This window comes from Caretta caretta, chromosome 10, assembly GCF_965140235.1.
Source record: "Caretta caretta isolate rCarCar2 chromosome 10, rCarCar1.hap1, whole genome shotgun sequence".
In the NCBI taxonomy this organism is placed as follows: domain Eukaryota; kingdom Metazoa; phylum Chordata; order Testudines; family Cheloniidae; genus Caretta; species Caretta caretta.
Genome location: NC_134215.1, coordinates 27627852 through 27643838, shown reverse-complemented (window position 1 = coordinate 27643838; position 15987 = coordinate 27627852). Strand labels below are relative to the sequence as shown.

Below are 15987 nucleotides of genomic sequence, written 5' to 3'. Positions count from 1 at the left end.
CCCTTGCCAGTACAAACAAGAAAGCAGTGCTGTACAATGTGGTCATCTCAAATCAGGTCATCTATGTTCAATCAAAGGCAACAAAAGCACTGGAAAACTAAAATTAATTCAATAAAAAAGAGAGATGGACACTGAATGATTTGAGTTCACACACAGTATAAAAGTGAAGCTCGCCTAAGCCATTACTGGATTTCTGGATTTTTTCAGGGCAATTTCAGCAGGGCGAAAAATTAGAATGATTCAATTACTGATATTACAAAATAATGCTGGATTCCATTAGAACTGCAGACTAGTTCTAATCAAAACTCTGTTCAAGCCATAATCCTGACTCTTAGTGCCTTGCAATCAATAGGTAAAGTTACTGTGGATAAACCCTTGTCAGGGTTCCCTTCCCACTCTGAACTCTAGGGATCTGCTTGAAAGACCCCCTAAGCTTATTTCTACCAGCTTAGGTTAAAAACTCCCCAAGGCACAAATTCTCCCTTGTACCTCGGATTAGTTAACGCTGCCACCACCAAGTGATTTAGACAACCTCAGGGAAAGGACCACTTGGAGTTCCTACTCCCCCTAATATCTCCCCAAGCCCCCACACCCCCTATCCTGGGAAGGCTTGAGAATAAACAAGATGAGCACAGACCAACCTTCGGTTTTTTTAGGAAACTAAAAAAAAACCCCAATCAGATTCTAAAAGAAACAGAACTTTATTAGAAAGAAAAAAGGTAAAAGAAGCACCTCTGTAAAATTAGAATGGAAGATAATCTTACAGGGCAATCAGATTCAAAAACACAGAGGATTTCCCTCTGGGCCAAACTTTAAAGTTACAAAAAGAAAACCAGGAATACGCCTCCCTCTCAGCACAGAGAAAATCACAAGCCAAAACAAAAATAAGCTACTGCATTCCCTTGCTAGTACTTACTGATTCTAATGAAGTTGGATTGCTTGCTTCTTTGATCTGTGTCCGGCAAGCACGCAGAACAAACAGACCAAAACCTCCCCCCCACCCCCAGATTTGAAAGTATCTTGTCCCCTTATTGGTCCTTTTGGTCAGGTGCCAGCCAGGTTACCTGGGCTTCTTAACCCTTTACAGGTAAAAGGATTTTGTGCCTCTGGCCAGGAGGGATTTTATAGTACTGTATACAGGAAGGTTGTTACCCTTCCCTTTTATATTTATGACAACCTTGAATTCACAAGAGCGCCAGTATACTTGGTCAACATGTTGGGGGGGTCACATTTTTAAAAGTGTTGTCCATTTTGAAAGATTACTTTACTGGTTTGAGAGTTATTCTGTGTACTTAAAATGGCTAATACCAGCAGAACCAGCAATATTACACAGACTAGTAAAAGACTAGTATAGCTTCTGCTATACAGAAGTTGAGCTATAGCTATTTTTAGATATGAAAATGAAGACGCTCGTGTAGGTGCCAGTGAAATCTATGTTCAAACATCCTTTGAAGGAAGATGCTTACTAGAAATGATGAGTATCCCCATTTTTAAAAGGTTCTCTCCCTTATATTTATTAGATCACAGATTTTTATCTGCATGTGATGCCAAAACTAAGAGATTTAATTGCTTAGGTAATGTGCTAATTGTACTCTCCATTACAACACAGTACATGTACTCTCCATTACAACACAGTACACAAACAGTTCACTTAGGAAATAGTAGGTCATTCACAATGAGAGTGCTGTGTGCAATCTCCTCTGTGAACAATAACGTAGTAGATTCATGGAGGTTACCAGCCACAGTGAATTCCATTTTAATTATACAACCTTTAAAAAAATTCATCATAAAATTGCAACCTGCAATCTAAAGGATTGACGTCTCTGAATAGCATTCTCACATGGACAGAGAGATTGGCATGTCTTCATTTTATACCAAGTATTATTCATATTCATTAAGACTGAAGGGGACCCAATGAAGTGTGGTATGGTGAAAAATCACACCAGCAGAGTTTGCTCATTTATCTTATTAGTGTCTAGAGGGTTGCACGTCTGAACAGATGGGATTACAAGTAGATCTGCCCCACTGGTTCCACTTAAGCCTGAACCTTTCTCACCTACATCATGAGTGAACTATGCAGGGATTCTTTGTTTTTGTGGTTCTTTGTGCTGCTGACTCTCCGAAATGATCCAGCATAGGTTAAGTGTCATGAAGGCTGAGAAAAAAACACAACCTTTTGCCATTGTTGCTTTTTGAGAGTAAATCAGGGTTTGTTACTGAGGGATTATTCTGGCTAGAGAGAGGCAAGAAACATAGAGATGCTATGCCAGTGGGCCCTTATAGCCTTACTATTGCCCTTAATTCCTGACATGCAACACTCACTGCCCTTCTAATCTCGAGTTACCCTGGAGCAGAATGTCCTGATATAAATGCATTGAAGTGTGGTAAATTTGGTGGAGTTTTTGTAAAGTAGACTGTCTGGTTTTTTTTTTTTTTTTTTTTTTTTTTGTAGTGTTGTAACCCTGTTGGTCCTGGGATATTGGAGAGACGAGGTGGGTTAGGAAATATTTTTTATTGAACCAACTCCTGTTGGTGAGAGACAAGTTTTCAAACTTTACAGAACTCGACTTCGGGACAGAAAGGCTTTTGTGTACCTCAAAAACTTATCTCTTTCGCCAACAGAAGTTGATCCAGTAAAGATATTTCCTCACCCCACCTCATCTCTCTAATGTCTGTTAGGCAGTCTGGTGAAGCTACTGTGCTTATTTACATTTGTATCCAAAATAATGGTTTGGAATCAGGTTTTTGGAGGTGATACTTGTGCACCATTGGCAATTATTTTTAATTGAATTCTGGTTAGGGGCTTTTAAAGGTTTTTTAAAATAACATTTTTGTTAGTTTCCAGTGAAACAAAACTGCTTTTGGTCTGAATTACATTTCAAAGTCCTGTATTAATTGCAATAGTAACACCAAAACTAAAATGGCCAACATGACTTATAAAATCCCTGTGTTGGTCAGGAGAATATATGACTTAATCCTGCAGCTGGACCCATTCAGGTACCATGGCCACAATCCAGCAATACCTTGGTTTCATTACTAACTGTAAGTATGTAAGTAATCCCTACAAAATTCAATTAAGTTTAATGGGGAAACTCATGCTTAAAGTTAGGCTCACCCCAGAACAGGGCCTCTGTGTCTGTGTGTATGCGCATGTGCTAATCATCAAAATATTCAGGTTTCCTTTTCCTTTTTGCACTCTGGCTTCTAATGTGGTTAGCAGAGCCACAAGATTTTTTTTCTCTCTTTTTTTGTTAAATAATTATTAAAACAGAAATTGTTCATGGGATAGCTGGGATTATTAATTCATCACATACAAAGCCGTATATCCATTAACTAAATCAGTCCATACTAAGAACTGTTAACAAAAAAGACACTAAGGACCAGATTTTAAGTGCTTAACTCCCAGTGGGAGCCTAACTACTTTTGAAAATCCCATTAGATGTCTATCTTCGACTTCTTTAGGTACCTAAATAACTTTCAAAATCTGGTCTTTAGACCTTGCATTGGTGAGTAGAGCAATGCCTAAACACCCTTGCAAATCTGGGCACAAGGCTCTCTGTTTTAATTTATTTTTTAAAACATGCTGTATTATTGCAGACAAAGGCTATTTAAACAAAATTACTGGTAAGAATAACAGGTCGTAAATTGGCTTTGGACATAAGCAAGAGAGCTGAATAAACCCTACCCTACCAACATCAGCAGATCTCTAGTGTTATTAGAAAGTGATACTTAACAGGTTCATTGAAATCAATGGGAGTTTTATCTTTGATTTAAATGTGGCCAGGATTTGGTTCTAAGTGATTAAGGTGTTAGAAAATGCTGTTTTCAAATGGCAATATTGATAATGGGAAAGACAGGAGAAAGGTGTTTTACTTGTAAGAACCTACCCTAGTGGACAATTATACAATAACCTGCCCATATGAGACATTTTTTTCTAACCTCCATCAACTTATTTCTTTTTAAAAATATGAGTGTTTATATACACATACATACATATATATACACACACACACAAAATGACATTAAAAGAATATTTTGTTGCAACATCAAGCATTCAACAGGTAACAAGTGCCAGAATTAAGGTTGCGTGTGCAGGGTGTGGATGTGGAGTGGTAAATAAGCGGTTGGGCCACATACTGAATGATGAAGATAAAAAGAAATACAGAATAACTAGCTTTTCCATAAAGACTGTCTGTCATATGGAAAAAATAGTACGGGATCATATAATTAGACTATCATAATCGAGACACACACGGTATGTCTACAGTGGGGATAAAAATCCCCTGGCTGGCCCAGATCAGCTCACTCTGGCTCGCGGATCTCAGGCTCCTGGGCTGAAAAACTGCTGTGTAGACATTTGAACTCAGGCTGGAGCCTGATGCTGGGACTCCGTGAGAGTGAAGGGTCTGTCACGGGGCTCATCACTCACTGCCGGACTGGCGCTTCCTCTTGGTCACTCTGGGGATTAGCTCAAGGCCAATGCTCCCTATGCACGATTTGCACACAGTTGCTCCATCTCTGCACCTGCCTGCAGCCCCTCTCGCAGTGTCAGGAACCGCAGCGTCCTCTTCGTGCCTCAAGGCACTCAGCTGCCCAGTCTCTGCAGACTGCCAGGAGTTCTCTCTTGCTCCCCTGGTCCCTGCCAGCAACTGACCTGTCTGTGGTGCTAGCTTTTTTTCAGCCTGCCAGAGACACAGTCCTCACCCCTTGGGCTCCCAGTAGCAATTGCTCTCAGCTTTGCCCTGCAGCTCCTTTTATGTCAACTTGCTGGGCCCTGATTGGCTGCTCCTTGCAGCCTCTCTCCTATTGACTGTGCCTCACACAGCCTGCCTGGGCCACACGAAGGACTCACCTCCACTACTCCCGTCTGAGGTTAACCCTTTCTAGTCCAGTGTGGGGCAGATACCCCATCACAGGGTCCCAGAGCTCGGGCTGCAACCCAAGCCCAAACATATACACAGTGGTTCTTAAACTTATTTGATCATGCCCCCGCTTCTTTGTGTCTGTAGTAGTTTACGCACCCTCCACCTCTGGGTGCCCGGCCAGCAACTGCTGTTCTCTGTCCGCCCTACTCTGAATGTGCGTAGTAAGTTTTTTTTCCCCCCTAAAGCTTCTCATGCCCCACAGAATACATTCCATGCCCCCCGAGGAAGGCGCACCATGCAGTTTGATGCATCCGATGAAGTGAGCTGTAGCTCACAAAAGCTTATGCTCAAATAAATTGGTTAGTCTCTAAGGTGCCACAAGTCCTCCTTTTCTTTTTGTGAATACAGACTAACACGGCTGTTACTCTGAAACTTGTCATTATGCAAGGCACTGCATTTAGCCGTATGGAGTGGTCTACACAGCAATTTTTAGCTCCACAGCCCAAAACCCATGAGCCTGAGTCAACTGATCGTGGGCTTTTATCCCTGTGGAGATGAACCCTCAGAGACCTGAATTAAGGTTGCCTGGGCAGCATTACTTTTTGAATATCGTAACTTGAAAGTGCTTGATTTTGTAACCCTAACATTCATTAAACATAGGTTTTATATGATCTGCATCTATAATTTATTCTTTCTATTTTAACTGCAGATGTTCAAATAACCCTTTAAAATGTATAATCTTTAAAAAAAATCTACTAAACTCTTGGCCTGAGTGCTGTCTTATGTCAGTGAGTTTTACAGGTTCATTATGCATTGTGTAAAATAGTATTTCCTTTTATCATTTTTAAATTTAAGCAAATGCCCCCTTCCTTTGGTATTATGAGAGAGGTTAACTAGCAGTGCCCAATTTACTTTCTGTTCATAGTTGTGTGTCTCTCTATCATATCTTCCCTTTTTCATATCGTTTCTGATTTAAGCAGGTGCAATCTTTTCATTCTTTTCTCATACAGAAGACTTACCATGCTTCTCATCATTTAGTTGCCCATCTGTGAAACTGGCAACACCCATATTCCTTGGGTATTTTTAACTAGGAGAATTTTGTGTATGTGAAAAGTAACAGATTGGCAAAAGTTTAAAATACTGTGTCTACAGAACAAGTACAGCATGAATAAACTACTCGTAAGTATCTATGTTCATCCATTGGCCTCTGTGTTGATACTGCTAACAAAGTTGGCCATTATGATGGTGTATTTTGTGATGCAATGAAATTTGTCTATAAGAAAACATTCATTTAATCTAATGTCGGACAGTTAACAACTGTGAATTGGGAACAGTTTAACTGTTAATCTCAGCCTTTTTGAATTGACAGAGCTGCCGGTAAAAACAAGAAATTAGTATTGTCCTCACAATCCCCTGAGCCATCCAATAAGTTGTTTTCAGGGAAAATTATAACAGATGCTAGGGTCTACCTGGAACAGAATTTAAATTGTATTATTTCAACTTTATTGCAAGTATTTGTTAGTGAATAACCTACATTAGAACAGCCATACTGGGTCAGACCAAAGGTCCATCTAGCCCAGTATCCTGTCTTCTGACAGTGGCCAAAGCCAGGTACCCCAGAGGGAATGAACAGAACAGGTAATCATCAAGTGATCCATCCCCTGTTGCCCATTCCCAGCTTCTGGCAAACAGAGGCTAGGGATACTATGACTGTCCATCTTGGCTAATAGCCATTGATGGACCTATCCTCCATGAACTTATCTAGTTCTTTTTTTAACCCTGTTATGGTCTTGGCCTTCCGAACATCCCCCGGCAAGGCATTCCACAGGTTGACTGTGCATTTTGTGAAAAAATATGTCCTTTTGTTTGTTTTAAAGCTGCTGCCTATTAATTTCATTTGGTGACCCTTAGTTCTTGTGTTATGAGAAGGAGTAAATCATAGACGCCGACTTCCCCTTTGCCCGGTGGGTGCTCAACCACACGACCCTGCCCCACCTCTTCCTGCCTCTGCACTTTCCTCGCCCCACCCCCATTCCACCCCTTCCCCAAAGTCCCCGCCCCACCCAGCCTTTTCCCACCCCAGCCCCGCCCCCTTCCCACCCCCATTACACCCAAGACCCCGTCCCTGCCTGCCTCTTCTCTGCCTCCTCCCATGAGCGCGCTGCGTCCCTGCTCCTCCCCCTCCCTCCTGGAAAGTCCTAAGTGCTGCCAAACAGCTGTTAGGTGGCGGGGGGGGGGGGGGGGGCGGGAAGCGCTGGGATGGAGAGGGAGGAGCGGGAACGTGGTGCACTCAGGGGTAGGGAGAAGGAGGCGAGGAGGGGGGAGCTTGGCTGCTGGTGGGTATGGAGCACCTGCTAATTTTTCCCTATGGGTGCTCCAGCCCTGGAGCACCCATGGAGTCAGCACCTATGGAATAAATAACACTTCCTTCTTTACTTTCATGACAAGTCTGTCAAATTCGGATACATACATTTTAACTGGATTTAATTTGTATTTACCCAGTTAGTCTCTTTATTCTACCCTGCACCCTTTGTAAATATTGCAAATGTCAATCCTTGAACAGTTAGGTGAATTAACTAGACATGCCATCCCAGACACTCAGGCCATCATCCTCCAAAGACCTGTCCACATGCTTCACCTTAAGTAGTCATTGTGTAAAGACATATGTAAGTCTTTGCAGAACTGGGGCCTTAGACCTCATGTGGAGGAATAAAATGAGCAAAAGTGTATTATATCTACTGTGATTCAACTCTAAGATGTGTGTGTCGTTTTCAATATAGCAACGTACAGGAGGAGTGAAACTTTAGTGCAACAGAGTACAGAGAGAACTAGAAAGTTTACATGCAGTTAACTGGTGTTCACTGTTGGTTTACAGATGTGATGGAAATTAAAGGAGAGTTAAAAGTAAATCCTAGTTCTGTATGTGGGTAAGTATGTTCAATGAAGTGTCCTTTCTACACCTATAAAAATCTAGTGAGTAAATGTGGCAGATGATTAAGACATGTCACTGTTGACATTACAGCTCTCAGTTTATAGAACAGCTGTGGACTCATATGCAGTGTATAGGATGCCAGTTTCTTGACTCTGTGATTGTAGATAAAAGCAAAAAAGCAATTGCTATTTAGTGTGTTAAAGTAGCCTGCCAGCTCCATGTTAAAGAATTGAGAGAAGTTCCTTGAGGGCAGCAAATGGGCTTCATAGAGTACCTCGTCCCTTTTCTTGCCATTCGGATCTTGCTGGGCAAAATAATTGTACGTGGTATGAAAAATAATGTGTACCTTGAAAGACCGTGGGAAATTATGAGTTAACTTTGAAGGTACTCTGCTTTGTTGAAGCCACACATCTGGCAATTATTGTGCCTATGGAAATGAATCACCCAGATGAATCATTTGCATCTTTTCCTGATTTCAAGGGGTTACTCCTGAGCCCTGCTCAATCCATTGACTTCAGTGGGAATTCTACTCTCCACAGAAACAAGCCCAGAGGAGTTAAAGACAAAAAAATAAGTAGCTTCTGTTACATAAAGCTTAGTAAAATTAGTTACATTGTAGATTGTCGTTCTTTGACTATGCAGTTCAGATCTTGAAAATTCCTCTCGCACACGTAAAACTGTCGGACAACCTGGCACATTTTAACATGACCATTAAATCTGAGTGCCAGCGGTTGTCCAAGTTAGGGGAGAAGGGCACTGACCAATCTTTTCTGAGCAAGATTACGCAGCACTTAGATCAAACCACCATGAGTGGTAACTGCGTGATTTTTTTTTTTTCTTGAGGAAAAGAGGGTGAATTCTTCCCACTTAAAACCCACTTTGTTTTGTTTCACATACAAATACGGGTTGCTTTAGCTATGTGATGTTAGCCAAGAGCACACATTTGGTCCGGGTGGATACTGCATGGTCCCTGTGCATGTGCTCTAGCATATCTGTGAGTGGAGGCTGCATGCGGATGCGAATCACATCAAGTGCTAGGTGAAGCCTTTTACGCTGAGCTGTGGTAAGTCTAGGGCCCCTTTCATGCTCATTCCCTGCTATGACCGAGGAACATGATCCTCACTATGTAAACGAGGCCTACCTTTACCCCAGTGGTGTGCAACCTGGGAGGGGAGCAAGAGGTTCTCTGGTGGTGTGTGAAGAAACTGGGATCCCGTGGGTACAACAGGGTCCGCTACCATAAGATCAGGAGCAACATAAAAATAGAGGGGAATTGTGGGGTGGGATGGGAGCGGGATTTAAAAAAAGAGTCCTCCTGTGCTGCAAACAACATGAATGCCCTGGCCAGCAGCTGCTGCTATCTGGCTACCCAGCTCTGAAGGTAGTGCCGCAAATGCCCTTACATCTGTGCTGCTCCTGTCAAATATAGATAATAATACTTACCCTCCTATTTCTTGGAGTGTTGTGATGATTAATTACTTAATGTCTGTCCATTAATTAGTTAATTGGTCCAATTTATCTTCCAGGAAAGAGAGACTTTATTTATTTATTTATTTATTTATTTAATTTGCCTTCTGCAAATGTGGAGAATGGGGAAGAGAGTTTTTGATTAACATCAGGAAAGCTTTCCTCCTTTTATTTCTGGATTGGCATAAGCTAATCTGAAGTTTGCTTCAGAGCTAAGAAGCAGGAATGGGGTCAAAGTGGTTTTACTAATATCTGCTTTATTTTATGTTTGGACTGATCTGTATAATGAACTTACATTCAGAATAAGGTCAGTATTAAGCACGTATATTTCCCATATTTACATTAACTTTACCTTGGTACAGATATGAAATTTTACATGATAGGTTCTGCTTTCTTTTGTATAAAAAATGTCCAGCCTCTTCTTTTAATTCTCTTCTTTAAAGCAATTATCTCAAACTTGTAAACACCACTCACTATTCCTTTTTATCCACGTATCAAAATATATCAAAAAGACAGTTTGGGAGGATCTGTTTAGTGAGGTGAAACTACCACTATAATGGTTAAGTGAAAGTGTAGTTTTGTGGGTTAAAAAAAAAAACCCTATGACTGAGGGTCAAGAGATCTGGTACTTTTTAAAACCTAAAATGTAGGGCAGCACTAGTCTGAGGTTTGCCCTTCCAACAGAAGAAGTGAAGAGGACTCATAAGCTGAGTTGCAAGACTGGAGCCAGATTACAGCAGACCCAATACTCTGGTCTGGACTTGCTCTGATACAAAACCTGAGAGATGGAAAGGGTGCAAAAGTAGCCAATAAACCCATTGTACTCCCCTGATTTTATGGGCTGCCAGGGACTGATTTGGCTGCCAGCACAACTTTAGAATAGTCACAGGATTGCCCTAACGGAGCTAGTTTAGCATAGCCCCTAAGAGTGGTTATGCTAGTTAGAAATCACCAGAGCACAACACTCTGTGGACATGTCCCCTCCTTCCCCACACCTTGGCCTTCCTATATAACTCTTTGGCCTTCCTATATAGGGCAATTTCACAACCACTTTGTGCCAGTGAAGCATTGCAGGATCTGGCCCCATATGTTTAAATTTATTGCTGGGTTACTAAATCACTTGAAAAGAGAATTCACTTGTTGAGCTTTATTTGTATCATGTGTCCATGGACAAATGATCACATAGCGAAAGAAAGAACTGAAGAGATACCATCATCATGGTGGGTATAGGAAATATACTTTCAGAGATTATATAATGCTTCAGATTTCCATTCCACTCTGATTTCCCAAGCACCCTTAACACTGAGGTGGGTCATGGAGTTTAATGTAGCCAAATTGGAGAGAGGTACATACCTTACTTTTTACTAGCTGAAAAGCATATCTAGTAAAAAAAGCATATCTAAAAGAAAAACATGAAAATTCACCAGTAACATAAAGGTGCCACCCTAGGGAGAGAACAGCTGAATCTCTGGTACTGTGTCCTGGAAAAACAATCCCTGTTTGCTGTTGACCATTGATGTATGGCCATACCCCGTATACACACACACAAGATGGTTGTGCTAATAAAATGGTCCTGGACAGTGGCACTAATTCATTTACTAATTGGACATATATTGGTAGCTGGGATTCAGACTTTTATCAGGGTTCAGTATGGTGCATATGAAGAGGTCACTGGGAATATATTTGTCTCTTGTGCATGAGGTTGTTTGCTGGAAAAAAGAGATCTTACCATCACTCAAGGAAATAATATAAATCCCTGAGCTAACCCCTGCTCTTTTCTTCTCTCTCTCTCTCTCTCACTCTGATTCTGTCCAAGAAAAACTGTTCTTTTCCCCCTTTCATGCTTTCCTTTTGGGAACACCCTTACTTGGGAAAAAGTTTGTTTTTAAGTGAAATATGAGGCAGAACTGGCTTTGCAGTTACCTTCCAAGAACAGGAGGAAGTTACAGAATTTTCTGTGTCTGAATTTGGTTGAGAAGTCAAATGGTCCAAGTCAAGTGTCCCAGTCAGATGATTAAACGGCAAGAGAGAAAGCTTGCAGTGTTAGTCAATTGGTCCAGTGTGGCTGGATGTCTGATTCCCTGTGGAAAAGCCTGAAACAGCTGTTTTTATTATCCTTAACTAGAAAGTGCTAGCAGCAAATCTATAAGAATTATCCTGCATTATTAAAGAAACCTAGTGTATTTGAGTTGGAATGTAAGTTTAACAATACAGTTAATACTGTTTATCCAGATTTTTTTTCTGGGGATTTGGGACATTTGTAAATAAAAACCTGTTGCATTTCAGTCCTGCCTCTAACTTCTATCCGGTGACAGCCCATGACAGATTGGCAGTAAAGTTGAATTCTTTGGGGCTCTTTGTATAGTCTTAGCCTTCTTCTCTATTATGTGATTTTAATTAGAAATTTAATCATTTCTGAGACTACCTCTCGAGAATCTAGACAAGTTCCTTTAATAGTGAAGCATTAGCTTGCTTAAACTGCCGCACAAAAGTAAAGCTTGGAAGCATTTCTGAAATATTTCCCTTGGTGGGCAGGAGGGATACCACAAAATAAAGATGGCAAAATAATTTCAATTATAAAGAAAGGGTAAAGTAAATTTAATGTAAAATAGACAGTGTTTTTTATTGCCTAAGTTTGCTATGGGTATTAAGCAACTTTAAAACACAATTTTTATTGCTGTTAACTTTTCAAATTGTAGGAAAGATTAGACTCTCTCTCTCTCTCTCTCTCTCTCTACTGTAAACTGCAGTTGTCAAAAAACCAAAGTATTGGAGGTTGAGGGTTTTCCATAACTTAGAATACAATCATCTTATTTTAAAAATGAAAATGTTCAGCTTGCGACAACTTACAACGTAGCATTTCTAATGTTTTTTAAACAGCTATTAATGTAGTCAAGCTGTGTTTTTTCTTCTTCTGTGTGTAATCATCTGCTCAGTGGTGCACTCTATAACTAGTAGCCGGAGACAGAGGAGTGGCCTGCTGTGATTGATGGGGCGAGGCCTAGCAAACTGAAAGAGTCCCATCTGGATTAGGTTTTGGGAGCAGTCAGATGTTGAGTGGGAGGTCAGTAAGGCTTGCATTAGCTCCCCCTCCTTCAACACCCCTATCATCCACACTCATACACACATTACACAGCTCACACGCCCTCATCCATAATTGATACTTGCTTTGGGCAGATGCTGCATGGCCTGGGACTAGAGCAGCTGCTAAGTTTATGGAGGATAAAGAGAGCAGGATGGTACAGCAGGTATTTTCACTTTATTTTCACTTGAAACTCTGATTTTAGTCAAGCAAGGGCATTTCTTTTATTCAACTGTACCACTGCATGAAAGCCTCTTCTAACACATATTTTGTTGCTTAAGTCATTCTGCCAGGCGAGCTACAGCAGTGATTATGTGTGTCTGCTGTGCTTGATATGTCTAACTGAGCCGTTCTTATAACCAGCAGGTTTACAGAGTAATTTTGCATTTTTCTTCTTTGTTTCCATGCCCTGAGGATATGATGCAGTTTGGCTCATTTAACTATAGTATGAGAGGCTTTCTCTGGATGTGAAATATCTCTTGCCAAAGAAACAGAACACAATAAAACTAAAATAGAATAAAACAAACAATAAACCGTTAGTTAGACTTTAAAATGTGGAAAACCTTAAAGGTTTTTAGTGAGTAAATACAGTTTTATGTTGTGAATATGTGTTTAAAAAGAAACACTGAATAAGTGATATTTTCTTTGCTCTTCTTCTTTTGTGTATAAACATGACAAGCTTGCTTTATTATGTTTTGTCATTTTTCATGCATTTTTTAATTATAAAAGCCTTTCAGAGCTGAAGAGAGAGTGATGAAAAAGAATGTGGAGATTTGAGATACTCAATAGGAATGTTTTAAAATTAGGATCTTTTGTGTTTTAAGTATAATAATCTATGGGATTTTAGAAAGCCTTCACTTGCCTATATCATACTAAGGCATTTTTTTGTTCTGGTATAGCTCAGCATTTAAGTAGAAAGCAATAAACTGGATTTTATACACTGCCACGTAAAGCATATTTTGGAGCTGAAATGTGGTTTTCATTAGATTTCAGGCCAAAACATTTAGCAGAGCCTGACTGTCTGCCTTCCTTTGTTCTTCTTTCAGCTGCCAACTACTACTTTATTCAACCACACACAAAAAAATGAACATTAAGGGGTCATTTAAACTTATATAAAAGTAAAGAGATTCAGAGTTAAGTCTGAAACTATAACTTCTGTCTACCCTCTTGTGCCTAGTTAGAGTTCCACATTGCCTGTGTACTGTCACCCACTATTTTGAGGCTGCTCCAGTGCCTAAGATCATGGTCTAAATTAAGAATGGAGTTTCCTGTCACTTTAAGGAACATTTCATACCTTTAAAAAATAACTTAGTAGATACCATTTTTCAGTTTCATTTTGTTTTCAATACTCTCATTAAAATGTCATTTTAAAATACCCTGTTAATATGCTGTGGGGCTAGAGAATAACTTGAGATTCACAAAGTCCCATTCAAATTTAGATCAGTTTTGTGTAGTCTAGATTTGGCATTCACATTTCACAACAGTATAAGTAAGGATCTGTTAGTTTCCACTGTGATAACCTTAATATGAATTCACATCTTAAACGGTAACCAATTTGCATGTTACGTATCTTAATATTACAGAATGTGTTTAATCGTATGGGACATGCTAATGCATTATGGTAATGTTATGTGCTTTGAATATGCATATACTCATTATGGATCCAAAATGTAGAGATTATTTAGACTAAATTTTAAAACTAAAAAACCTGCACTTGTCATGGCATGTGCAGTCGCTGCTTTTAAAATCAGAACATCTCAGCATTATTATCATGATCTGCATAATTATAAAAAGAAAAGGAGTACTTGTGGCACCTTAGAGACTAACCAATTTATTTGAGCATGTGAGCTGTAGCTCACGAAAGCTCATGCTCAAATAAATTGGTTAGTCTCTAAGGTGCCACAAGTACTCCTTTTCTTTTTGCGAATACAGACTAACACGGCTGTTCCTCTGAAACCTGCATAATTATAAATTCCTGGCTTACAACAGAATGTGTATATGTACATACACACCCACACATATAATTTCTTTATCTTACAGTGGACAACAATTTTTTTAAATTAAAACAAAAATAAGTTCAATGAAAGAATAACACCTGGGCTGATACCTGGCATGCCAAATTTCCACTTCTTCCTGAATATATAGGGGTTATTTATATGCTGACCCTTAACTATTTCCTTACTTTTGGCTGGTGCCACTTTAATAAGGGAATCGAAATCTCAATTTAGCAAATCTAATGACTGAGGTAGAAGACTCTCAACAGTGTTAAGGTGCCTGAATTTTCATTGTGTGTATGCCATTTTATGGCAGGACTGAAGTGAAATGTTTGAAGGTGCTGGTAAGAAATCATATAAAAGCTCAGTGCTCTTAATTAAATATTAGCTGTAATTAGCACTAAGTGTGAATGGTACAGATATTAATTAGGGTCTCATGGAACTGCTGTCAGTGTTAATGAGAAACAGTCAGGGTCTCAGCAACATCTGTTTTAGAACTCAAGGTAGTATAAAAACCTTTAGTAGATCAAAAGCATCTGAACATTAGCTGTTGGTCCCTTTGTTGCCATTATTGTTCTTTTTTTTAATATCTGCTGACTGTAATGCCATGTCTAACAACTGACATGAAGGAATAACTTATGGACCAGGAATGACCAGCTACTGTGCTTCAAAGCAATACAGTCAAAGTAATTTAGTAGGTAGAAGAATTTTTTATGCTGCTGCTTCCATGCTCCCTGGTTCCTATCACTAAACTCTGTCCTAAAGTATTTGATGTTTACAGTTTAAATATAGAACTTTCAACAAATAAAAAAGTTCACACTCATAGCTATTACCTGTGAAGACACATGAAGGAAGCCAATCATTGCTCAGTTTTAGTGTGCATGCTTTCTTTAGTGTGCATTTTGGCCATGTATAATTAATATTTTTCATAATAGTTAGGGAGTATTAGGTAAAGAAATTAAAAAATGAGTTTTCATTTATATATATGAATGAAGGAATGAGTAGATACATTCCTCTACTAAATCGAATATACAAGATATTTTTCCTGTTTTTAAACCTAAATTGTTGCAAGTTTTAGTGTAAAAATACTTAACTTTTCATTTTGTCTTGTACTTGTAATACTAACAATACCATTATTTTACACTTTCAAAGCACTGTACAGTCATGAAGCAATCTCACAACACAGTGCAATATAGAACGTAAATGTTGTTGTTTCCATTTTAAAGATGATAAAGTGAGGCAGAAAGTATAAATGATTTGCCCAAGGACACACACTAAATTAGTTGAAGAGCTGGGATTCACATTCAGAAGTTTCAAACTCCTAATCCCTCATGCTTAATTCACTACAGCATATTGCCATTTAGTTAGGAAAAATATGTGTTTTCTCCTGTAATATGTAACCAAAGGCTGTTGAAATATATAAGCTAGTGAATCCTCAAAGGTTCTGAGTTCCTGTTCTGTTCAAATGATCACTCCCATATTTAGATGCTTATTTGAATGAGCTGAAACTGGTTGGAAACCTTCTTAGTTGTGAAATTCCACAGTAATACCTCACTATTTCAGTATTAGCCATGGCCTTTGCTGAAGCGAGCAGGTGCAAGGATTAATGAAAACAAAAAATGTGTGTGCACATGCGTGAGCGTGTTT

The 15987-nt window shown here is 39.5% G+C and overlaps 1 protein-coding gene across 43 annotated transcripts in view; it reads left to right on the top strand.

Moving 5' to 3' along the window:
• The window catches only part of RBFOX1 (RNA binding fox-1 homolog 1), a 2443894-nt gene that overhangs the window by 2218728 nt on the left and 209179 nt on the right, over positions 1 to 15987 (top strand). The window contains exon 1 of one of the 43 annotated variants that reach the window (XM_075132799.1): positions 12371 to 12512. The exons of 40 other annotated variants lie outside the window; for them this stretch is intronic. In XM_075132799.1, the coding sequence (XP_074988900.1) occupies positions 12480 to 12512 (33 nt within the window). In that variant the 5' untranslated portion in view covers positions 12371 to 12479. Of the gene's footprint in view, positions 1 to 12370; positions 12513 to 15987 lie in introns of those variants that run through there. 2 more of the 43 variants (XM_075132798.1, XM_048868156.2) reach the window with 2 other exon arrangements.